Genomic DNA, 27,111 nt, shown 5'->3' on the forward strand with positions numbered 1-27,111 from the left:
CTGCAGAAGAAAAACTATATGATTATCTCAAGAGACGCCAAGAAAGCATTTGATAAAATACAACACCCTTTCATGATGAAAACTCTAAGCAAACTGGGTATGGAAGGAACATTCCTCAATACAATCAAAGCAATCTATGAAAAACCCACGGCCAACATCCTATTGAATGTGGAAAAGTTGGAAGCATTTCCACTGAGATCTGGTACCAGACAGGGATGCCCACTCTCACCACTGCTATTTAACATAGTTCTGGAAGTGCTAGCCAGAGCTATTAGGCAAGAAAAAGAAATTAAAGGGATACAAATTGGGAAGGAAGAACTCAAACTATCCCTCTTTGCAGATGATATGATTCTTTATTTAGGGGTCCCAAAGAACTCTAAGAGATTATTGGAACTCATAGAAGATTTTGGCAAAGTAGCAGGATATAAAATCAATCCACAACAATCAACAGCCTTTCTATACACAGACAATGCCATGGCTGAGGAAGAACTTCTAAGATCAATCCCATTCACAATAGCTACAAAAACAATCAAATACCTGGAATAAACTTAACCAAGGACGTTAAAGATCTCTACGATGAAAATTACAAAACCTTAAAGAAAGAAATAGAAGAGGATACCAAGAAATGGAAAAATCTTCCATGCTCATGGATTGGAAGAATCAATATCATCAAAATGTCCATTCTCCCAAAAGCAATTTATAGATTCAATGCGATACCAATCAAGACACCGAAGACCTTCTTCTCAGATCTGGAAAAAATGATGCTGAAATTCATATGGAGACACAGGAGACCTCGAATAGCTAAAGCAGTCTTGTACAACAAAAACAAAGCTGGAGGCATCACAATACCAGATTTCAGGACATACTACAGGGCAGTTGTAATCAAAACAGCATGGTACTGGTACAGAAACAGATGGATAGACCAATGGAACAGAATTGAAACACCAGAAATCAATCCAAACATTTACAGCCAACTCATATTTGATCAAGGATCCAAAACCAATCCCTGGAGTAAGGACAGTCTATTCAATAAATGGTGCTGGGAAAATTGGATTTCCACGTGCAGAATCATGAAGCAAGACCCCTACCTTTCACCTTACACAAAAATTCACTCAACATGGATTAAAGACTGTACATTGTGATTTAATGCTATATCTAGTACTCAAACAGTATTTTACACTTTGTTTTTCTATGTGGGTGCCAACTGTTGAAATCTTTCCTCAATGTATGCTAAACTGATCTTCTGTATAAAGAGAATTGAAAATGAATCTTGATGTGAATGGAAGGGGTGAAGGAGCAGGAAAGGGGAAGGTTGGAGGTGGGAGGGAATTTATGATTGGGGGGAAGCCATTGTAATCCATAAGCTGTACTTTGGAAATTTATATTCATTAAATAAAAGTTAAAAAAAATGATTTTTCTAAACTCTTATATAGATGAGGAGGTTGTGAAAGGTCATGAACCCCAGGCCTAATTACATCTTCCTTGATTATCTACCCATGGGAGGTGGGTCATATGGCTCCCAAAGTCCTAAGGGTCAAAATCAAAACAATTATCATTTTAATTCACAAGAGCACAGAGCAAATTTTACAACCAAATAAGAACCTGCCAGTTGTTCCCTAATACTCTTGTCTCTTTCTTCCCTGGTAAGAGAACCCCAGAATTTTGGTGCAGCACACAGACTACCAGAACAATGACTTTTCTAGTTCCTTGGATCCTCCTAGGATCCTCCCCACTGCCTGGAAAACCTATAAGGAGCAAAGAACCACACCACAGGGATGGAAGCAGGCTTAGCTAGAAGAAACCTAGATCCAAGTACTTCCCAGTCCCATATTTTTATATGAGGTGGAAACACACATCTACCTTGTTTATGCTATGCCTGTTCTGTGGGTTCTATTACACCATTAGTTGAACCTATCCTTCTGGTGATTTCTTCTCTTGAATAAAAATATCAATATATATACAGGCATACTTGTTTTAATGGTAGTGCATGTGATTAGATCAGTGAACCTGGATAAAATATGCTTAGCTTATAGTTTAGTTACAAAAAACTTAAATAAATCCACACAGATAGCAGTAAAACTCAGATTATTTTTAAATAATAAAAGTATAAAAGTTTCCTCTGTGGCTCATTTCAATATGCAACAGTGATGACACAATTCCCACCTGACAGCTTGTCTATTATTTGTTGCTCCAATTGTAATTCTCATCCATGCAAATGAACACAAAGGTTGACTGTGGCATGAGACCAGAGCTAACAAAATAAAGGTTAATAATAAATGATACATGGCCAGCGCTGTGGCTCACTTGGCTAATCCTCCGCCTGCGGCGCCGGCACACCGGGTTCTAGTCTCAGTTGGGGCGCCGGATTCTGTCCCAGTTGCTCCTCTTCCAGTCAAGCTCTCTGCTGTGGCCCAGGAAGGCAGTGGAGGATGGCCCAAGTGCTTGGGCCCTGCACTCGCATGGGAGACCAGGAGGAAGCTCCTGGCTCTTGGCTTCAGATTGGCGCAGCTCCGGCCATTGCAGCCAGTTGGGGAGTGAACCATCAGATGGAACACCTCTCTCTCTCTTCTCTCTCTCTCTCTCTCTCTCTCTGCCTCTCCTCTCTCTGTGTAACTCTGACTTTCAAATAAATAAATAAATCTTTTAAAAAAGGATTTTTAAATTTCAAATCAAATATTAATGATATTTCTAAAAGCATAACACAAAGGTACTTCAAAAAGTTCATGGAAAAGAGAAAGAAAACATTCTGTTAACAAAAATTTTTTGAAATCCATGCATAGTTCTTTTCAGAATGTGCACTTCCACAAACTTGTTGAAGCTCCCTAATACATGACCAGATAACTTTGAAGAACAGTACCACTGTCAACAAGCCATGAAGTGAAGAAAAAAACTAGGAGAAATTTTTAATTAGCAAAATGCAGAGTAAACCAAAATTCTCTTTTAAACATTGCAGATTACAACTTATACTCAAATCTACCCAAAAATCATTCAAAAACATTAATCTGAGCCACTCTACTAGTTACCTATCTTTGAAAAAATGTTTTCTCTATGTTATGCCATAGAAAACAATACTTTCAAAAACTGCAAATATTCTGTTGTGCAAACTTACATATTTTCTTTTGTGTTTAGCAACCAACCTTGATTTTATGTCATAATTTACCATATTTACTTTCATTTAATGTCATATAAAGCAAAATAATCTCTCTCTCTCTCTCTCTCTCTCTCTCTCTCTCCCTCTCTTCCTCTCTCCCACTCTTTCTCTCCCTCTTCTCTCCGTAACTTTGACTTTCAAATAAATAAATATTTTAAAAATTCTTATTTTCAGGAAACTAACTGCTTCCTACTTGTCATAATATTTTTAAAAAATTCTGTTCTTATATATGTTAGTGAAATGGTGCCATTCTATCTGAGGTGCCACCTTAAGCCCCAGATGCCATCTTAGGCTCTGGCCCAGTCGCCATCTTGTACAGTAAGTTTGACCTCTCCAGAATTCAGCCTGGCTTACTAGGAGTCAGGTGACCAAATGGCCCAACCACAAGCGTCAACTCCACCCCCACTTTAACAGGATTCACCGCTCCCACCCCCTCATGCCTACAAGGCTACAAGAAGGTGTGCTTTCCTGCACAGCCTCTCTCTTCTTTTTCTTTTGCTCTCTCCTTTCAGCCAGTCAGGTCCCCTCGCCCCACCCACCCCCAACTCCACAATAAACTTTTTCCCTTACTCCTGTGTTTGCTGCGTTTTGTGGTGGCCTTTCAATGGTGCTGTGACTCAGATCCAGTTTCTCCTGTCAACCCTGCTGTCCCCTTGGGGATCTGAGCTGCTTCCTGGATTCCTGCCAACCACAAAACATACCCTCGGACCTCCTTCTTTGCCATTGAATACTATGCTCTCCATCCACACACAGGCCCTTCACAATTTTGTGGTAAGACGGGATGGGTGGAGGATTCTCTCATTGTGACTTTCTATGGGTTGTGGGTCTATGTGACTTCACCCCAAAGTCCTGGTACCTGGTACCACAACTCCTATGGCCTTGTGCCCCTCTACAGACTTTGTGTCCTGGGCAATAGCAGATGTGGGTGATGACTCAACCCCTGTTTCCCTTCTTCAGGCTTTGTGCACCGGGCTCCAGCAGGTACAGGTGACGACCCCTACCCTCTGCTCCCTTACTCTCCTTGTCAGACTGCCATGATCTCTGGGACACCTGCTATCCACCAGCCCAACCACCACAAATCACTATGGGAGCTTCCTCATGCCACATTCCGTCCGTCTGATTCTCCCTTCAGCTGTCTCTTAAGTAATCTCATTTCTTTTCAATTGGCCCCAGAACTCAAATGCCATCACCTCATCTTTCTTGGTAATCAAGTGTGGCCCATTTATGACCTCAACAACCAGGCCAAATGGCCACTTGATGGTACGTTTAACCCCAACATTACTGGGGAATCTCTACCACTTCTGTGAGCATTTGGAAAAGTGAAAGGAAATTTCCTATGTCTAAGCCTTCTCCTATCTCCACTATAAATGCTCTCTCTGCACCTCATGTCCTCCAGCTCAGGTCCTCATAGCTTCCAAGGTTCCCACTGAAGAGCCAAAATGCCTTTCTTCTACGTTTGCTGCTCTGTACCTCCTCCTCCCACCCAGGAATTCCAAGCAGTGGCATCTGTTTCCACTCCCCCTGTCTCCTGCTTGCCCTTATCTCAGAATCAGCCCTTGTCCATTTCTACTCCCCTTGCCTATCTCATGATCCTCCTCTAACACTGTCTTCCCAGAGGAGCAAAGGCAAGTTTGGGATGGGCAGACTGACCCTGCCAACCCCATGGGTGCAGATGTGGCCCTGGGACAAGACCCCAACTGGGATTATAACTCTCCCAATGGCTTAATGGCCAGAAATCATTTCATTACCTGCTTATTAGCTGGTGTAAGAAAATCCACCAGAAAGGCAAAGTTAAAGTGGCTCAAGAGGGGCCTATTAACTCCACAGGCAAAAATGCTAGAGGTGGGAAGAGAGCTCAAAAGGCCAAATTTCAAATGCTGGCAAAGGCCTTTCTACAACCTGCTGCCTCCAACAGCCCCACTGACTGCAGGGGTCCTCTGGGTCTGTGCTTTAAATGTGACCAAATGGGCCACTGGGCCACAACATGTCCTGACTCTAGGGACCCACTGAGTCCTTATCCTAAATGTCACCAGAAGGACCATTTGGGTGTGGACTGTCCTCTTGTCTATCAGGTCAGTGGCCTTCCAATCCACCCATGCCCTGAGTTGGCCTTCTAGGACTGGCAACCAAGGATTAAAAGAGCCCAGACTCCACCACCCAACTACAACCATCACCCCATAGGAGCCCAGGGTGACTGTGAAGGTAGCAGAATTTTTCTACAGACAAACCCTTCTACCCACAAGAGATGAATGGCCTTTCTCCTGGTTTTGGTTGGGATCAACTTCACAGCCTTCCTCTCCTCAGTAGTGATCTCAGGAACAGCTTTGGGCCACAACGGTATCTTGACAAACCGACTCCAAAAACTCCAAAAGTTACAAGAAGAGGTCACTAGGTCCACTGAGACCTCAGCTGATGCCATCTGAGGTCTCCAAAGCCAAATTACCTCACTAATAGGCGTGGTCCTATAGAACAGGTGGACCTTAAATCCTATGACAGCTAAAAAGGGAAAATTTGTATTTTTCTGGGAGAACAATGTTGCTATTAATCAATCGGGCCAGGTAAAACAAAATTTAAATTACTTTATTACTGCCACTCCTAGGAACACCGACTGCTATTCTCACCCTGGCCTTTATATTACCTTGTTTGTTTAAATGCTTATACAGGGAGTGATAATGGAAGGAACCAAAGCCTTCACCAACCAGGCAGTCAACCAAATACTGCTACAGGGGTATACTCGGCTCTCTACCCAGGAGATTGTGGCTTGAGACATCGCCCCATACCAGCAGAGAGTAACTTGTCGCCCCATGTCAACAGGAAGTGGTTCTAGAAGATAGAGATCATCATCCCACCACCCATCCTGGGCTCTTGAGGCCAATGTAATCCCACATAATACTTGCTTTATAAAAAATAAAAGGGAGGTGTTAGTGAATGCTGCCATCTTATCTGAGGCACCATCTTCAGCCCCAGATGCCATCTTAGGCTCTGGCCCAGTCGCCTCCTTGCACAATAAGTTTGGCCTCTCCAGATTCCAGCCTGGCTTACTAGGAGTCAGGTGACCAAATGGCCCAACCACAAGCGTCAACTCCACCCATTCTAACGAGATTCACTGCTCCCACTCCCTCATCTCTGCAAGGCTATAACATGGACTGCTTTCCCACACAGCATCTCTCCTCTCTCTTGCTCTCTGCATCCAACCTGTTGGGTTCCTCACTCCCAACCCCCCGACAATAAACCTTATCCCTTATGCCAGTGTTTGGTGAGTTTTCTGGTGGCCTTTCAATATAGTCATAATTTTAAAAGGTATGTTTTTAATTATTCAAGTTTAAGGCACCAAAAATTTTTAATTTCCATAGAGACAAGTGAGCAGCATTAAAATAAATCAAAGCTAAGAGATTCTAAGTAGACACTACTGTACCATGCTACCAAGAGGAACTTCAGAATACTATTTAAAGAAGACACCCAGAGCCAGCATTGTGGCATAGCAGGTAAAGCTGCCACCCGTGATGCCAGCAACACATTTGGGCACTGGCTGCTCTACTTTCAATCCAGCTCCCTGCTAATGACCTGGGAAAAGCAGTGGAGGATAGCCCAAGTACTCGGCCCCTGCCATCCACGTGGGAGACCTGAATAGAGCTCCTAGCTTTGGCTGGGTTCACCACTGTGGCCATCTGCGGAGTGAAACAGCTGATGGAAGAATTCTCTCTCTCTCGCTCTCTGTAACTCTAACTTTCAAATAAATAAATACTTAAAAAAGACTTCATGATTTCTCTTTGAAAGCATAAAAACAAGAGCCCCCCAACAATTAAAATATTCTGCTATCACCAGCAAATAACTTCTGTATATCTGAAACCCTAAAATGTAAAAAGGCAAACCATAAGAGAAACATAAAATAGTACTCCAACGAGATTACAAAATGATAAAGAAGTGTTTTCTTAAAAATATATGATGATAATACAGAAATTTCACAGTATGGGGTCTTGGACAAGAAAAAAACAGGCCCTAAAATTGCTGGATTAAAAATCACTACTTGTAAAAAGTCTCAAGTGAATATTTAATATAGGCACAGATTTTATAACTTTTTTTTCTTCGAAAGACCCAAGAGGAAAACAGAGAGAAAAAAGCTTCTATCCACCAGTTCACCTCCCAAATGCCCACACCAGCTGGTGCTGGGCTGAGGCTGAAGTTGGGAGCTGAGAACTCAATCTAGGTCTCCCAGGGTGTCAGGAATTCAATTACTGGAGTCATCACTGCAGCCTCCCAGAGTCTGCATTAACAGGAAGCCGGAGGCAGGCATCACACCCAGGTACCCTGAGGTAAGATGCAGTCATCTTAACTGCTAGGCTAAATGCCTGCCTCAGTTCTTTAATATTTTAAAATACTAATTTAACATAAGTTATCTAATTTATTTATTTGATTCTATACTAAAATGAGCATAACAAGCAAAGTGATTACATGAGATAGAAATCATTCTAAGCTGGCTTGAGGCTCACCAGGCTAATCCTCTGCTTTGCGGCACCGGCACACCGGGTTCTAGTCCCGGTCGGGGAGCCGGATTCTGTCCCAGTTGCCCCTCTTCCAGGCCAGCTCTCTGTTGTGGCCCAGGAGTGCAGTGGAGGATGGCCCAAGTGCTTGGGCCCTGCACCCTATGGGAGACCAGGAGAAGTACCTGGCTCCTGCCATCGGATCAGCACGGTGCGCCGGCCGCAGCACGCCAGCCGCGGCGGCCATTGGAGGGTGAACCAACGGCAAAGAAAGACCTTTCTCTCTGTCTCTCTCTCTCTCACTGTCCACTCTGCCTGTCAAAGAATAAAAAAAAAATTTAAAAATTTAAAAAAAAAGAAATCATTCTCATGACTTAAAAAAACAAGAAACCAAAAAAGAGAGGGAGAGAGAAGCAAATAGTATTTATTTAATCTGTAAAATCTGAAAGCAAAGATAATAGCCATATTTACTTGATTAAAATACCTGTAACTCATATTCTGTCCACTCTTAAAATTATCGGGAAGATGATTAATTTAGGGCTTAGGAGTCAGGCGGAATTCTATTTTTCTCAGAAGTCATTTTCTTAACACCAATGAAGTCTAGTCACTTTCCCTTTTACTGGCAACAGAATCATCACTCCAAACCTAAAGGAGAAACGGGGGTGAAAAGGCATCTCCTTCTACCAACAGCCAGCCAGGAGCAGCATGCAGTGCTTAACGCCAGCCAGTCAACCTACTGGGGCAGACCTAGTCCCTGGGCATAGGAAAGGAGAATCTGATTGCTAGGGAAGACCTGCATATAGTCAGATCTCCTGCACAAAAGCCAGAGTGTGTGGGAGGAACAAAAGAAGAGACCAACAAGAAACATTTAAATCATTCCATAAACCGCTGGCAAAGCAGCTGCAATGGAGACAGAACTGGCCAGGGCTGGGGAGATGGTGGATAAGGCAATAGCAACAGACATCCACAATGAAAACAGAAAAGACAAGCTCCACAGCAGCGCCATCTGCCTGGTACAACAGACAGGCTGGAGATGTCAGAAACCATGTGGCTCACAGGGAAACGGAGATGGAAAAAAATTACCGCTTGCTTCTTGTCAGCTTTCTAGTTCTCAGTATGAGGAGACAGCTTGACTTTACCTACCATCAGATCTTGTGTGCTACCTATATTTAAGCTAATGAATTAATCTTCCTGTATTTAAGCTAACTGGAGTAGGCTTTCGTTTTGGGCAAACAAACCAATCCTGGTGAAGATAAGGAACAAGCAAAATATATTTAGACTTTAATTTACTAAGATATTCTTTTCACCAGTAGAACCAATTACAATTCTGTTTTGCTCTGGTAGAAACTCTAGTAGCTAACTTTTTTCTAAAATATTATTTTTAGACTGGGTTAAGCCACCACCTGCAGCACCAGCACCCCATATGGGAGCAGGTTTGAGCCCTACCTGCTCCACTTCTGACCCAGCTCTCTCCTAATGTGGTGGGAAAGCAGCAGAGCTCCTGGCTACAGCCTAGTCCAGCCCCAACTGTTGCAGCCATTTGGGGCATGAAACAGCAAATGGAAGCTCTCTCTGTCCCTCTCTCTGTCCCTCCCTCTGTCCCTCTGTAACTTTGCCTTTCAAATAAATAAAACAAATCTTTAAGAAGTCATCATTTACATTATTTCTTAGCTAAATGCACAGCTTCTTCTGACAACCTATGAAAAGAGTGCATTTTTTTAGATTATCATTGAAGGGTCAACTTTAACATCACTTAAATTTTAGCAAAAATGTAATAAATCTGGAAACATTTTCTTAATAACTTGTACTTCTTAGTACAAAAATTTTTGACAAAAGTGTAGGTTGTCAAGAAATAATAAACTGTACATATCTGACTTTAAACACACAATATGCAAGAGACATCTTACAAACAGGAAATGTGTGCATGCCTGCACAGGCACAACAACACAGTTCTGTAATGTAGGCAAAGCAAAATTAGATATGAAAAAAGAACAGCCTCAAAATTATCATGCTTAATGTTCTACTAGCATATCTAACATACAAGCCATGAACATAGGAATCTTACCATGCGCTACATCTCACTCACAGTAACTGAACTAGTAACTAAAGAAAACAAATGTCTGAAGTAATCTAAATTCCTTAGGAGTTATGTTCTTTGTTTGCTTTTTTAATTTTATAAATAAGATTGATTTATGTTATTTGAAAGTCAGAGTTACAAAGAGAGAGAGAGGTACAGTCAGAGAGAGATCTTCTATCTGCTGGTTCACTCCCCAAATGCCCACAAAGGTTGGAGCTGGAATGGCTGGAGCTGGGCTGATCCAAAGCAAGAAGCCAGGAGCTTCTTCCAGGTAGCAATTGCCCCCAGTTTGTTGGACAAACTGACTCAGGAGCTTCCTGACAGAAACACTGGAAGCACATCACATAGCCCTTGTGGTGTTCCTGCACAAAATGCACAGCCTCAATCTAATCATAAGGAAGCATCACAGTGACATTCTAAAAAGTAGCTGCCCCATAGTCTTCAAAGGTAGCAACGATAAGACCGACCAAAAAATTGTTATATTTAAAACAGACTAAAGAGACAATAACAACAAAATGCAATGTGAGGTTCTGGATTGGACAAAAAATATGAAGTGACTTCAAAAAGTCTGTGGAAAACAGGACATTTAGGCTAGAAGTGAAGATGCCTCTTGAAACATCTGTATCCCATATCAGAGTGCCTGGATTAAAATTCTTCCACTCCCGATTCCAGCTTCCTGCTACTGTACACCGTGGGAGGCAGTGGCAATGGCTCAGACACTTGGGTTCCTGCCAACCACATAGGAAATTTAGGCTGAGTTCCCTGCTCCTGGCTTTGATGTGGTCCAGCCTCATCTGTTACAGGCATTTAAGGAGTGAAGCAGGAGATGGGCATTCCATCTGACTGTATTTCTCTACTTCTCACATAAATAAAAATAAGCAAATAATAATAATAAATTAATGATATAAAAAGTTATTGTATTGCTATATAATTCTTATTAAATGTAAATTTCATAAAACTTCAATTTAAGGATATTTACATCAAGATGACAGACTTAACAACCATTTGTTTGGGCAATTCCTCAGATTTTTAATAGTGACAAAGACCTGTCAGTTCATTTCCATTATACATAAGTTTATGTTGTCTCCATCAAGATGTAACAACTGGGTGACACACATAAAAGAAAACTTGGAAAATAATTATAAAAATGTAATTAAACTTCTTAAGGGATAAATACAAAGTTTACTTCAGTTTTCATTTTTAGCATTATCTACAGGCCATTCTACTGCTGTTTAATTATTTAAAATATACACATGGGGCTGGCGCTATGGTGTAGCGGGTAAAGTCATCACCCACAGTGCCAGCATCACATATGGGCGCCGGTTCAAATTCCAGCTCTCTACTATGGCCTGGGAAAGCAGTAGAAGATAGCCCGAGTCCTTGGGCCCCTGCACCAGCATGGGAAGACTTGGAGGAAGTTCCTGGCTCCTGGCTTCAGACTGGCCCAGCACTGGCTGTTGCAGCCAACAGGAAGTGAAACAGTGGAGTCAGAATGAACTTTCTCTGCCTATCCTTCTTTCTCTGTGTAATTCTGACTTTCAAATAAATAAATAAATCTTTAAAAATTAAAATAATAAAATAATAAAACATACACACACACAAAGCCCAAATAAAACAGGCCAGTGACCACAATGTAACTGCCCCACCCACAGAAAGAAAAAAAGAGAGAAAACATTTAAAAGCAAAGCAAGTTAACTCATTTGTTTTCTCTGTTGCTTCTTACTGGACAGCCTTTGTTTTTGTCATTGCTTTACTAATCCTTCAAAACCCAATTCAGATATTTACTTGTCTAACTGACTGACTGGTCTTATTCAAACAAAAACATGAACTCAATCCACAGATCCATACAACTCAGTCACATGCGCATGTGCAAAATCTGAGCTGGTTTCATAATTATTTATAAAGGACACAGACTCCATTACCCATCAGGCATTTTACTTTCTTTACTGTCAAGTGGCTATTAGCCATCTCTTCCAAACGGTAATTTAGGTTGGTGCTTTGCAACCATCTAAAATTTGTATTACACTGGTATTTCTAAAGTGACTGTAATTAAGTGTAGGGTACATAGTGTCCACGGAAATAAAAAGTACAGCCTCAAGAAGCATCTCTTTTTTTTAATTTTTTTTAAAGATTATTTATTTACTTGAGAGGTAGAGTTACAGAGAGTGAGAGGGGGAAACAGAGAGAAAGGTCTTCCTTCCATTGGTTCACTCCCTAAATGGCCGCAACAGCCGAAGCTGTGCCAATGTGGAGCCAGGAGCCAGGTGCTTCTTCTCAGTCTTCCATGTGAGTGCAGGGGCCCAAGGATTTGGGCCATCTTCTACTGCTACCCCAGGCCACAGCAGAGGAGCAACCAGGACTAGAACCAGTGCCCATATGGAATGCCGGTGCTGCAGGCAGAGGATTAACCTACTGTGCCACGGCACTGGCCCCAAGAAGCATCTCTTAACTAGCAAAGCTGAAGCAACTTTAGACTAGAAAAGAATCATCAACTGATGGTGAGAAAACGGCTCCAAAGAATTCCTCTCTCCTTGGAATTGGTTGTGATATTGTTTTAAACCTGGTTGCATTTGTATTTTTAAAATACACAAAACCTAGGATGGTACAGATATTTGGAAAGAGTTCCCCATTAAAAATGTCTTAAGAATACTGTGAAAAATTCCAGGTACCAAGAAAGAGACTATAATTTTCTAAATTAATTCTGGAAAAATATTATATCTGGACATATGAGTTTTTAAATTCATATGGAATATCTTAGTAACATAATTATTAATGTTAAAAGATTTTCTTCTTCAATTCAGATAAGTTACTATCTTTTTTTTTCTTTAAGATTTTGTTTATTTATTTGAGAGGTAGAGTTACAGATAGACAGAGGGAGACAGAGAGAAAGATCTTTCATCTGCTGGTTCACTCCCCAAATGGCTGCAATGGCCAGAGCTGAGCCAATCCAAAGCCAGGAGCCAGGAGCTTCTTCTGGGTCTCCCATGCGGGTCCAGGGTCCCAAGGACTTGGACTATCTTCTACTGCTTTCCCAGGCCAGGCAAGATTGGAAGAGGAACAGTCAGGACTAGAACCGGCATCCATATGGGATGCCAGTGCTGCAGACGGAGGCTTAGCCTACTACGCCACAGCACCAGCTCCATAAGTTACTATTTTAATCACTATGCATGGTTACATCCTTAAAGACAAACAAAAATATTGTAGGCATATGGAAACATCACACAACAAAGTAGCATTACCCATATCTGAGGCTTGGTGAATTTCTTTGCTGTATTAATTTACCTATATATAAAAGATATAGAATGGGTAACACTCATATAGCTTATTATTCCGTTTGAGAAAAGGTTGAAAACAAATCTAGAAACACAAGCAAGAAGTTCTACACAAGATCCTCTACCTACAAAATTCAGTGTGTCTTTCCTGAAGTCCTGAGCTGTCCATATGCACACATTGCTGCTTCTGAATTAGAGGTTGATTACATTTAAAATCATTCTGTAGGAGAAAAATGATGACATTTTATGATGTTAAATTATTAAGTTTGAACTGCGAGTAAATACAAAAGTTCTTCAGAGTAAGTTAAGTTGTCATTGCTTATAAATCTTGTCAAATTTATGAGTATAAAAATGTAGTACTGCTGAAAAGAACAAGAGATGCACCAGGAATGCCATAGTGAGTATGACAGGATCAGAGATCTGCATGCATCATTTGGAGGGGCACCCGTGAGTTGGATCACCCTACCCAACCTCCTGAGTTGAGGGGGCCCAGTGTGTGCCAACTGTCCCCTCCCTCCCAGCAACTCTACTCCTCCACTGTATTCCCCACCCCCACTCAGGGTTATTATAATCCATTTTGTAATGTCAATACAGATGTCAAGTGGAAATGGAAAAACACTGGCTATTCTAAGACCTATAATTCATGAAAATAGTTTTGAATTAATCATAAAATCATGAAAAAGAATTATTTTAACATGTTACATAACTGTATTCTATGCCATATATAAACTCAAATCTTTCTCTATATCATCAAGAAACCTAATATTTATCTCCTAAAAACAGAATCAAAACCAAGGTAGATAGCTAGCCAGTTCCATCACGCTGTAAGTATTTAATTTAAACTTAAAAACTTAATTTTAATATTATACTCATTATTTTTAAATTCCCTGCAGAAAGAAAGGTTAACTTTACTGTATCCAAATTTATGATTTAGTCTAATAGAAACTTCCAGAGTAGCCTAATATCAAAAAATATCAAACTCATTTAGGGGAGAACAGTAAAAACATCAAAGTTGTACTGGAAATCTGAAAGCACAGCCTCAGCAAACCGGGCTTAGAGACCATCCTGGGGGTCAGGAGAGGCCCAGTCTGCTGCCACACAGACTTCTACTCTCCTTTCAGCCATGACTGTATTTTAATTACTTTCAAATAGTTTATTTCACTTGGAGTATTATAATAACTCATTCTAATCTAAATCAAAACAAAGATTACAAAAAAAGAAAAATCAATGTGTTTTCAAATTTTCACATAGCATGAAAGTGAACTCCAAAAGAATTTTATAAGATTTAATCAATATCTTCAGAATATGGTAGCATATTTCAGGTCCAAAAGCCCATATTTTAGGTAAGTAGAAAGACAGACTTTACTAGTATAGTTTAGTAAAAGCAAGTAGGATACTTACACAAAAGCATTGATTGAAACCCCTTTTACACTTGGGAATATATTTTGCAAGTTTACTTTCCCAAATGATATTCTATTTGGTCTCATAGTAAGCTGATATTAAACTAAATTGCTACAACTGGAGCAATTTTCATTCTCTGGCACAAAGAGCCAAAGAATAAATCACAAGGAAGTACAGGGGTCATACGTGAATTCTAATCTTCCTTTATAGGAAAAAGTCTTTATAAAGAAATATATAGAAAAACTGCAACTAAGCTGCTCCATTAAATGCAAAAGAGATATGTCATAATAAAATACTCAATACTCTGGAACATAATTAGAGACAGGAAAGAAAAGGGAAACTTCTAGTCAATAAGGAAGAACAAATGCCCTGTTTATAAAGATACACACATAATCACACATGGAAAAATGTACTGAGAGACTAAGGCAAGTTCCTAAATTCAAGGGGAAAAATCTAATTTTAAAATTTTCATCTTTCATGTGTGATCCTTGAACAACAAAAATTCTCAACCAAAAATTTTTCTTCACTGGCAAAGGGAAAAAAATCAACATTCTATTTCATACAAAATACAAACAAGAAAAACAGTACATAATAGCAAATACTACATAAAATAAAAAAAATAAGAAAAATATTAAACCTTACAGCAATTTTTAAAAGAACTATAAGAATGAAAAAACTTTATTAATAAAAATGAAAATTATATTTTAGCAACCCTAATTTCAACAAAAAGAAAAAATCTTTAGAAAAGATTTCACAGAATCTTTAGAAAAACATCTGGCAAATATTGTGTTTATTGGCTGGAATAGCATTGAACACTATTAAATATCAACATTCTTTAATTCCACAAAAGATAAATAATATCAAATTATTCAACAAATCATTTATGTTGAAAATTCTATTTTGGAGTAAAGTGAAACAAGAGAAATTCAACCTAAAGATTCTGTGAAAGTCAGTTTTATTTTTCCTTTTTGCTGAAAATAGGGTTGCTAAAATATAATTTTTATTTCCATCTTTTACTGACAGGCTTGAAGTTCTTTCCTCCCACTAAATAGATGAAAAACAGTTTAGCATACTCTCTGCTTTAATTCCATTCCTCTTGTACTAAGGACATCCAGAAAGTAAAAATACTTTTAGATCATCAAGTGTGGTTAGCACAAGCCCTGAAATTTTCTTCAAGTCTATCTATTTCTCATCTCAGTTTTTGTTATCTAGCCAAATCACCAACCAACTCTATACTAGACCACCATGAGAATCAATTAAAACAGTCTTCTTGTTTTCATATTTACCCTATTCTGGCTTGTTGTTGTTGTTGTTGTTGTTGTTTTTGACAAGCAGAGTTATACAGAGAGAGAGAGAGAGACAGACAGACAGAGAGAAAGGTCTTCTTTGTGTTGGTTCACCCCCCAAATGGCTGCTACAGCTAGAGCACTGCGCTGATCCGAAGCCAGGAGCCAGGTGCTTCCTTCACAATCTCCCATGCGGGTGCAGGGCCCAAGCACTTGGGCCATCCTCCACTGCCCACTGCCCTCCCAGGCCACAGCAGAGAGCTAGACTGGAAGAGGAGCAACCAGGACAGAATCCGGCGCCCCAACTGGGACTGGAACCCGGGGTGCCAGCGCCACAGGCGGAGGATTAGCCAAGTGAGCTGCGGTGCCGGCCTACAGTGTTCTTTATAACATAAACAAATCTTGTCTTTGCCTTGCCTGAAAACCTTTCAACAGCTTTCACCTCTTTGTACAACAGCAAGAGTCAAACAACAGTCTACAGGAATCCACATAACTAAATCCCTGCCTAACTCTCCTCATCCATATTTTTCAAAGCTGACCGATGCATCTTCCTTTGAATGAATTTCTCTGCCTGAGCACTGACACAGAAGGCCAGAGAACTGCCTCATGCAGCAGACTTCCAGTGCAATGCAGAATATTTAGCAGCATCCCTAGTGTCTACCCCTCAGGTGAAAGTGGCAACAATCCCCCAAATGTCACAACTAAATGTGTCTCCATACATTGCTTTAAACAAGCCAAGATCATTCTTACTCCATGGTCTTCCTGTTCTTATTCACTCTACCTGAAATGCTTAATTAAGCCCAATAACTGAACCGTATGGCTGGTTCCTTATTTATTATCTCAGCTTAATTGTTCTTCTCTTACTCATCCTCTATAAAAAGTTTCACTTATTATCATCAAATCTATAGCCCAGCATTTAACATAACATGATACAAAGCAAATGTTCAAAAAGTAGCTGCTCTAAGAAGGCATAAAAGTCAGTATTTATAAGAAAAGCATTCAGGTGACAGAATCATAACCTTTAACATATGATATCACAGTAGCACTCCTGGGTATTCCCCTACCCTGCACTGGCTTGCATCTTCAAATGTACTCCTTCTAGTGCACCATTAACTCTTTCCTTTGGAAGCACTAGTAGCATTGTCATCAGTTAGAGGCAGTGCATATTTGTTTATTGGGCCTTGACAAGGATAGTCCAAAAACCAGAGTATCCTTCTGTGAAGTGGAGAATTAAGAAATATGTGCACTTTCCACAAGACAAATTATAGTACTGAACAGCCAACACACAGCTAAAGACAGCCATGCCAAAGAGAATCTTAATTGGTTTCACCACGTACACAGAGGGCTGGCTCCCCACTACAAGCAGTTATCCTTTATTTTATTTGAAGTGGATACAGAAAAGGTCAACACTCTTGAAAAGCATGACTTCGGTTGCTTCAAAAGCAAAAAGATATAATAAATAAGATGTGAGAGTTGAAACTGAGTTGATCAGTTTTCAGTGTTTTTATGTGAGCTGGTAAAATCCATTCAGCTTAACTGTATGCTTAACAGTTAAAACTTGCAAAACTGTAGAAGAATCAGTAAAGTAAATACATTACATTAACTCCAGAGAACATGTATTCACTTATGCCACAAGGCCCTCTCAGTCACCTCTGGAGTCGTTTTTGATAGTAATACTTCAAATGTATATTTTGTGAGACCATTGCACAGTTCATCTCTCTAAAATTATCACATCATTGACGCTCTGAATTACTAAAATACATTTCTCAGTTTCTAATGAAAATTACCAACTTTAAAAACAATATTTCATGGGCACATTTTACATAACAACTTTTCAAATAGCCCAAACAAGAGCCTGAAGACCAACACAGAAGTGTGAACAAAAAGCTGTGACATACCAGTTGTGCACCATGAGCTTCTGCACGGCCAGCAGAGCATTGTAGCGGACCTGTTGGTCTTCATGATGCATGTGGTTCATCACCAGCTGCTTCCCACCAAGCTGTTCAATAACCCTGCACAATGCAAGAGACTTGATGAAGATGCTGCCATTATTTTCAAACTCATTCTGTTCAAGAGCAGAAAGTTCATGGACCCATTGCCAAGAGATTTTAAAAAGAAAAGTCACAATATGTATAAGTAAATCAACACATGTCCTTTTTATGTCATACCCTGAATCATAGATTTAATCAAGTATTTTCTCTTTAAAATTCCTAAGGACAAACCCAACTATTATTCTCACTTATTATAATTAGGATTTATTTAATTGTGATGGGAAGAGAGAAAGAAACAGAGAGAGAAATATCTTCGTCTGTTGCTCATTCCCCAAACAGCTACAACTGAGGCTAAGCCAGGCTGCAGTCAAGAGTGAGGAACTCTATCTGGGTCTCCTAAGTGAGTGGCAGGGGCCCAAGCACTTGGGTCACCATCTGCTGTGCATCAGCAGGGAACTGGATCCAGAGTGCAGCAGCTGGAATTGGAACACTAGCACTTCACTTTGGGATGCTGGTATCACAAGCATCAGATGAACTCACTTTGCCACAACACTGCCCCTGTTATTTTCATTTTTGAGTCCAGGAAAATATCATCTACTTGGATACCTCACAGTCTATGGTATTCCAGATTATAGTTTTCAACATGACTGAGTATTGACTTATTACCAGTATTTCTGACTTGCTTGAAATCAAAACTGAATAAAATCTAACATTCATAACAATATAAGATCAACATTAAATCACCAGTTATTGTGCTGTGTCATAGGCATTGGTTTTAGATGAGAGGATAGGGGTCAGAGGATCGATAGGATATCCCATGTGATCTCTGGCAGTGAGACAGAAAAAATTCTTATCTTCAAGAGCAGGACAAGATAACAACCTACACTGACCTCCTACCATTGTACCCCAGCACCCAGAAAATCTATTTTCTACAGACACAAAAAGAAGTGAAAATGGCTATATGCTTCATGAATAAAAAATGGTTCTTTGTTTCTATGCAATAGTGGAGTTGTTTAATTTCTTGACTCCAACACAACAGTGTAGATTTCTCCATCCACCTAGTCAGATGGTTGACACCTTAACACAATAGGGCATTTCATGATTTAAGACAATTTCATAGATCAGTAAGCTTCTAGAACAGATAAGAAGTGCACGGATGGAGGTCAGAGAGGAAAGGGAGGCTTTCACCTGTATACCTTCTCATACTTTGTGTTTTAAGTATCTTTTTTTCCCTTAAATTCAATAAAATTTTAGAGCACAACATGAGCATAACCAAATACTATCAGAGGGCCTGTCATGTGCAAGGCACTATGTTTTGAAATGTCATCTTACCTAACACATTAACTGGATTATTTACATGAAGCAGGTCATTTAATCTAGAGGATTTTTCCCTGAAAATGCTGTGAAGATGAAAGGACAGTGAGCCCATGCCTACTGCCATGATGATGATGATGCTGAGGATACAAGGGGCTGCTCCTCTTCAATTCATTCTCCTTACTTTAGTCAAATTGGTCTTTCACAAAACTCGCAATATCATTTCCCCTGCTTCAAACAATTCCATGACTCCCACTGCTTTTAACAAAAGGATCAAAATCTTTACAATGATGAACAGGCCTTTCACCAGCTGCTATAGCGAACCTGCCTCACTCCACAGAGCATTCTTAGTTCCTGGGCTTGCTCTGCACATCAGGCTGGGGGCCAGTAGCACTGTAACTTCCACCTGAAGGACATGGGCCTGACCCACACATTTTCTCCACAGGTGCATATATCACTGCCTCCTAGGCTTAGGAACATTTGTGATACTTCGGCACTACATTTCGGAGCCATTTTGAACAGCAAAATTGCAAAAAGCAAGCACAGAAGTTCAAACGATGTGCCACTACATAGATCCTGTAAAGGACAAATGTTTATAGTCCAAGAACAAACACATCATCTTGTTCTACATTAGCTTGGAATTTGCTAATGATGACTCAAGTTTTCCACCACAATGAAGTTGAAGGTTACTTGTTTCTGTGCTCACGAAACTTATAATATAGACAGTATTTTTCTACATGGATATAAACACATTTGCTTTCATGTAAACATAACTATTTTATCATAATTATAACTGAAATATAACTATTTTATCAATATGTGTGTAATCATATCATGTGATATAATTACATTATGCACTAACAACCATAAACAGAATACTAAACAATAGAATCCTTATCAGCATATTTTAGAGAAATTTGTCTGAATTTTTAACTACATTAATAGGGAAAAGACCTTTGGAACAAATGAAAATAGTTCTGTGCTTTTTAGGATATTTATGGTTTATTCTAAAAATACATTTCTCTGTTTTCACCAGCTGGTGCATTCCTTAAATGTTCTTGCCAGTGTGGAGCTTGTTAATGGTATATGATAATATTCCAAGTCTTTAAAACTCAAGACACTATTGACTCCAATGGTTTTGAAATACAGTTAGCAAGGGGCCAGTGTTGCAGCATAGCAGGTTAAGCTGCCTTCTGCTATGCTGGCATCTAACATGGGCACTGGTTTGTGCCCCAGCTGCTCTGTTTTTGATATAGCTCCCTGCTAATGCACCTAGGAAAGCAGTAGAATACGACCCAAGTTGAACCCTTGCACCCATGTGAGAGACCAGGAAGAAGCTCATGGCTCCTGGCTTCCACATGGCCCAGAACTGGCTGTTGTGGCCATTTGGGGAGCAAACCAACAGATGGAAGAAACCTCTCTCTCTCTCTCTCTCTTTCTCTCTCTCTCTCTTCCTCCCTCCCTCCCTCCCTCTCTCTCTCTCTTTCTGTAACTCTGCCTTTCAAATAAGTATAAATAAATCTTTTTTGGAAAAAAATGAAGTATGGTTAGCAAGGTTTTGCTACTAACTTGTAAGTGAAGCATTCTAATTTAGTTCTACATTAAATCAACAAATATCCTGTCTTTTAAACAGTCTTTTTATAATCTGCCAACTGATTCTTTTTCCACCATTTATTCAAACACCCATGATATAAAACATGTTTTAATATGAAAGTAACCAGTTCTTCACTTGTATCATAGCAGTGAATTTCGGTGGGGTGAGACTATCCACTGTCAGTGAGACAGCCAGAATCTCTTGGTTGGAGAGCAGCAACATATAGTTTGAAAGTGAATGCTTAATAAATAAGTAGCATAATATCAATTGTTAAAAGCACAGCTCTCCAAAACTTCTTGGCTGGAAGTACGACGAAAAGATAGTGTAAAAAAGCAAGTTTTCAAAGTGCCAGAAACACTTTTCTACAGAGTCCAAGGCAGTAAGTACACTTGTTTTGAAAATTACATGAGATACAAAATACAAAGCATTTTGCATTTAGCACAGTGCCCAACACATAGAAAAAATGCTAATAAAAGTATTACTGTAAATGGTGTGTTATCTTTCTGTTTTTATCAGTCTTGCTTTTAAAATTTATTTATTTTTATTTGTTCAAAAGGTAGAGAAAAAGGGAGAGACAGACAGTAAGACAGATTGCTGGTTGGTTCACTTCCTAAATGCCTCCAACAGTGTTGGGACAGGCCAACATCAGGATTCAGGAACTCAATCAGGGTCTCTCACATGGGTGCAGGAACCCAACTAATCGAATCATTGCCTGAAGCCTCCCATGGTGCATACTAGGAGGCAGCTGGAGAACAGAAATAGGACTCAAGCCCAGGCACTCCAGTATGGTATCCCAACCACTAAACAAACACTTGCCCCAAGTTAGTTACGTTTTAAAAATTTTATGCAGAATGTTTGTAAAATTATGTGGGGAATATTGCACATAAACAGGTAAAAGTAGAAGATAAGATAGAGTTATCACAGTTCTGGAAGAAAAATAAATACATAGAAGAGAAAAATTGATTGTTATAAACTTTCATCTCAGAGTTTATAGTATTAAAAGTGTTTTTCCAGGGCTGGAACTGTAGTGCAGCATTCCATATGGGCGCCAGTTTGAGTCCTGTCTGCTCCACTTCCAATCCAATTCTCTACTATGGCCTCGGAAAGCAATGGAAGATGGCCCAAGTCCTTGGGCCCCTGCACCCGTGTGGGAGATGCAGAAGAAGCTCCTGGCTCCTGGCTTCGGATCGGCGCAGCTCCGGCCATTCCAGCCAATTGGAGAGTGAACCATCGATGGAAGACCTCTCTCTCTACTTTTCCTCTCTCTGTGTAACTCTGACTTTCAAATAAATAAATAAATCTTTTAAAAAAAAAAAAAAGTGTTTCTCCTTCACTATTCTTTTCTGCATTTTTCAAGTTTTCTATAATGAGCAATTGTTACTTAACTATGAATTTACAAAAATTAATTAGGTTTCATGGATAAAATGATTTTTATCTGTATGTGCTGTTCTGGGTTTGTGTAAAGGAGAGACATTAATGGGATATAAAAGTCTATATTTGAAGAGAACAAGCATGAGTTCTTCGGTAGCTCTCATCTCCCACTGTGTAGTGAATGCTATAGAGGTCACATTCAGCTGTTCTATTTTCAGAAGTTCACAATCTAGTATGGGAAAGAGACATAATCAGGTTATTATTGTATAACTTGAGAAGTTCAATATAGTGGAAATAGAAATGTACAGAATATTGTGCTTTCATACAGAAGCTGGACATTTGTGTCATCTATCAAAAGTTTGTCTTAAAAAAAGGAGAATCTTGTGTCACAGTCAGCACTTTTATGCAAGTAACAGAAACCTGACTCAACTTGATTCAGCACCTTGAAATGAGCCAGATCCAAAGAGACAAATATCAGATGTTTCTCTGATTTATGGCAACTAATAGATAGAGTCTGAAAAATTTTAATGTATATGAGTAAAATTGACATTTTCAGATTTATTATTTATAAGTCCTTGCCTATATGCCTGTAGAACAGTGCTCTTTTTTTCTTGTTATTGGAGCATAAAGCCTTTGACTATAAAGTAAATTAAAAATGTCATCACAAAAATTTAAAAAAGGGAAAGGAAAGGGAAGGAAGAAGGGAGGGAGAGAAGCATCATTACGTTCTTAGAATTAGACCTATGCACTACATGCAATCTGTTCTCTTTATGTTAATAAAACATAAACTTGTTTTAAAAGGAAGGCAAGCTATCCAGGCTGAATGGCAATTGATGTATCCAGTAAGGGTGCTGTTCTGGCTGGGCAGCTGACCTTGAAGTTTACTCTTCTTGCACGCAGGCATCAGAATACTATCACTCCTCCTCTCAAGACTGCTCACCCTGCTTCCCTCCTTCACTCACTCCTGCTGGAAGTCTGGGGAAACTACATCTGATTTGCTGAACTAGAGCCATGGCAGAAAGAGGGCTTTGCAGCTGCACATGCTCCATAAGAGAGTTCAACAAGGCTCTGGTATCAAAACAGCATGGTACTGGTACAGAAACAGATGGATAGACCAATGGAACAGAATAGAAACACCAGAAATCAATCCAAACATCTACAGCCAACTTATATTTGATCAAGGATCCAAAACCAAATCCTGGAGTGAGGACAGTCTATTCAATAAATGGTGCTGGGAAAACTGGATTTCCATGTACAGAACCATGAAGCAAGACCCCTACCTTTCACCTTACACAAAAATTCACTCAACATGGATTAAAGACTTAAATCTACGACCTGACACCATCAAATTATTAGAGAGCATTGGAGAAACTCTGCAAGATATAGATACTGGCAAAGACTTCTTGGAAAATACCCCAGAAGCACAGGCAGTCAAAGCCAAAATTAACATTTGGGATTGCATCCAATTGAGAAGTTTCTGTACTGCAAAAGAAACAGTCAGGAAAGTGAAGAGGCAACCAACAGAATGGGAAAAAATATTCGCAAACTATGCAACAGATAAAGGGTTGATCACCAGAATCTACAAAGAAATCAAGAAACTCCACAACATCAAAACAAACAACCCACTTAAGAGATGGACCAAGGACCTCAATAGACATTTTTCAAAAGAGGAAATCCAAATGGCCAATAGGCACATGAAAAAATGTTCAAGATCACTAGCAATCAGGGAAATGCAAATCAAAACCACAATGAGGTTTCACCCCACCCCGGTTAGAATGGCTCACATGCAGAAATCTACCAACAACAGATGCTGGCAAGGATGTGGGGAAAAAGGGACACTAACCCACTGTTGGTGGGAATGCAAACTGGTTAAGCCACTATGGAAGGCAGTATGGAGATTCCTCAGAAACCTGAATATAACCCTCCCATTCAACCCAGCCATCCCACTCCTTGGAATTTACCCAAAGGAAATGAAATTGGCAAACAAACAAGCTGTCTGCACATTAACATTTATTGCAGCTCAATTCACTATAGCTAAGACCTAGAACCAACCCAAATGCCCATCAACAGTAGACTGGATAAAGAAATTATGGGAAATGTACTCGACAAAATACTATACAGCAGTCAAAAACAACGAAATCCGGTCATTTGCAACAAGATGGAGGAATCTGGAAAACATTATGCTGAGTGAACTAAGCCAGTCCCAAAGGGACAAATACCATATGTTCTCCCTGATCGGTGACAACTAACTGAGCACCAAAGGGGAAACCTGTTGAAGTGAAATGGACACTATGAGAAACAGTGACTTGATCAGCTCTTGTCCTGACTGTTGATGTACAATGTAATACTTCATCCATTTTAGTATTTTTTTTGTTTTGTTCTAGAACTATTGGTTGAACTCTGTGATTAACACACAATTATTCTTAGGTGTTTAAATTTTAACTGAAAAGTGATCCCTGTTAAATATAAGAGTGGGAATAAGAGAGGGAGGAGATGTACAATTTGGGACATGCTCAATCGGACTTGCCCCAAATGGTGGAGTTAAAATCATGCCAGGGGATCCCAATACAATCCCATCAAGGTGGCATGTACCAATGCCATCTCACTAGTCCAAGTGATCAATTTCAGTTCATAGTCGGTCACACTGATAGGTCTAAGAGTCAAAGGGATCACACAAACAAGACTAGTGTCTGCTAATACTAACTGATAGAATCAAAAAAGGAGAGAATGCTCCATCATGGGAAGCAGGATACACAGCAGACTCATAGAATGGCAGATGTCCTAAATAGCACTCTGGCCTCAGAATCAGCCCTTAAGGCATTTAGATCTGCTGAAGAGCCCATGAGAGTATTTTAGGCATGGAAAGCCAAGACACTCTGAAAAAAAAAAAAAAAAAAAAAAAAGAAGAAGAAGACCTAAATGAAAGATCTCTGCAAGTGAGATCCCAGTGGAAAGAACGGGGCCATCAAAGAAGGAGGTACCTTTCTCTGAAGGGAGGAGAGAACTTCCACTTTGACTATGACCCTGTCAGAATAAGATCAAAGTCAGAGAACTCAAAAGGCTTCCATAGCCTTGGCAATTCATGACTAGAGCCTAGGGAGATTACTGACGCCATAAACAAGAGTGTCAAATTGTTAAGTCAACTACAGGAGTCACTGTGTACTTACTTCTCATGTGGGATCTGTCCTTACTGTGTTGTCCAATGTGAAGTAGTGCTATAACTAGTACTGAAACAGTATTTTATACTTTGTGTTTCTGTGTGGGTGCAAACTGATGAAATCTTTACTTAATATATACTGAATCGATCTTCTGTATATAAAGATAATTGAAAATGAATCTTGATGTGAATGGAATGCGAGAGGGAGCGGGAGATGGGAGGGGTGTGAGTGGGAGGGAAGTTATGGGGAGGGAAGCCATTGTAATCCATAAACTGTACTTTGAAAATTTATATTTACTATATAAAATATTTTTTAAAAAATCAAGATACTTTTGTAAGCCATGATATTTAGTCCACCAGTAAGGAATTGAGGGTCCTGGAAATTTAATCATGGTAACGCAGTCTTTTTTAAGTTATTAATTAAAAAAAGAATGGGTGCACTTGAAAGAATTTTTTTTTTTGAACATTAGGAAACAAAAAGAAGTCAGATGAGTCAAATATAAGCGTAAGGTGCACATCTTTTGGTTTCTCATCAAAGCTCACAAAACTGCCCTTGTTCATTGCAAGGAATATGCAATAACTCATTTGTATAATGGACAAGGACTCCTGAAAAAGCTTTGCTGGGTGTTTTTCTGCTAAAGCAAAATACTCTCACAGTAAGCAGATGTTATTATTCTTCAGCTTTCCAGAAAGTCAAAAAGCAAAATGACTTAAGCATCTCCAAAAATGCTTGTTAAAACCACTGCTCTTGAACAGGTTGTTTTTGTTTTGACTGGACCACTTCTACCTCTTGGTAGCCCTTGCTTTGTGCTTTGTCTTCAGGATCATACTGGTAATGTCGTGTTTTATCTCCAGTTCAATTCCTCTTGTTTTCTTAATTTATTTGAGACGCAGAGGGACAGACAGACAGAAAGCTCACATCTACAGTTTCATTCTCCCAAAAACCTTCAATGGCTGGAGCTGGGCAAAGGGCAACACCAGGAGCCAGGAACTCTATCTAGGTCTCCCATGTGAGTGGCAAGAACCCAACTATTCGAGCCATCACTGCTGCCTCCTAGGGTCCTCATTAGAAGGAACCTAGAATTCAGAGCCAGAGGAGGTAACTGAAACCAGGCACCTAAACTTAGGATGTAGGTATCCTAACCACTAAACCAAACATCTGCCCCTCCATTTGTCTTTGAAGCTTCTTGTAATGCACTAAGCTCTTTAACACACACACACACACACACACACACACACATATTTATATGCCTATTTGTACCTGTGCTACTTGCTGTCTGAGGTGTACCCAGATTAAAGTTCTACACAAGACCCAGTAACAAGGATTTGCACTAGTGAATCAAAATGAAAATGAATACCATATAAACACTGAGTGATTCACTAGCCATACTAAAGCAGTTCCCACTTTCCCTAAAGTATTTACCAATATCCTGAATAATGTCCCATGTGTCACTCGCCTACTGTTTCTTTTCTCATTTATCCTCAAGAAAAGCTCCAATTGCAGAACACCCATGAGGTTATCATGCTGTATTTTGCAAAATTATCCATTGTTTCCACATTATTCCAATCTAAAACAAATGTCAAAGACAGTCCCCTCATTCCAAAAGGATCTGAACTACAACCTTGCCTTTGCTTATCTGAACCTGTATCTTACCTATTCTAAGCCAAGTTCTCCATATAATAGTGTCAATCCTGACAGCTTAGTATGGGACCCAAATGTTGTTACATTCCATAGTAACAAAAAATTCTGTTTCAGATGAAACTATCATAATTTTGGAGTTAGGGTTACCAAGATGCAACAATGCAAAGCAGCCTGAGCTATAAAATATAGAAATAAAATAAGATAGGGGCTGGCACCACGGTGCAGTAGGTTAATCCTCTGCCTGTGGCGCAGGCATCCCATACGAGCGCCGGTTCTAGTCCCAGCTGCTCCTCTTCCAATCCAGCTCTCTGCTGTGGCCTGGGAAAGCAGTAGAAGATGGCCCAAGTGCTTGGGTCCCTGCACCCGCGTGGGAG

At 39.8% G+C, this 27,111-nt stretch overlaps 1 protein-coding gene across 4 annotated transcripts in view; it reads right to left on the bottom strand.

The window, feature by feature from the left end:
• Window positions 1-27,111, bottom strand: part of ATP6V1H (ATPase H+ transporting V1 subunit H) — a 111,400-nt gene that overhangs the window by 13,390 nt on the left and 70,899 nt on the right. For 3 of the 4 annotated variants that reach the window (XM_008255525.4, XM_008255526.4, XM_070076606.1), the window contains one exon: window positions 17,567-17,680. In XM_008255525.4, the coding sequence (XP_008253747.1) occupies window positions 17,567-17,680 (114 nt within the window). Of the gene's footprint in view, window positions 1-13,110; window positions 13,202-17,566; window positions 17,681-27,111 lie in introns of all 4 variants that reach the window. The other variant, XR_007919035.2, reaches the window with a different exon arrangement.

This window comes from Oryctolagus cuniculus, chromosome 6, assembly GCF_964237555.1.
Source record: "Oryctolagus cuniculus chromosome 6, mOryCun1.1, whole genome shotgun sequence".
NCBI classification, from domain to species: domain Eukaryota; kingdom Metazoa; phylum Chordata; class Mammalia; order Lagomorpha; family Leporidae; genus Oryctolagus; species Oryctolagus cuniculus.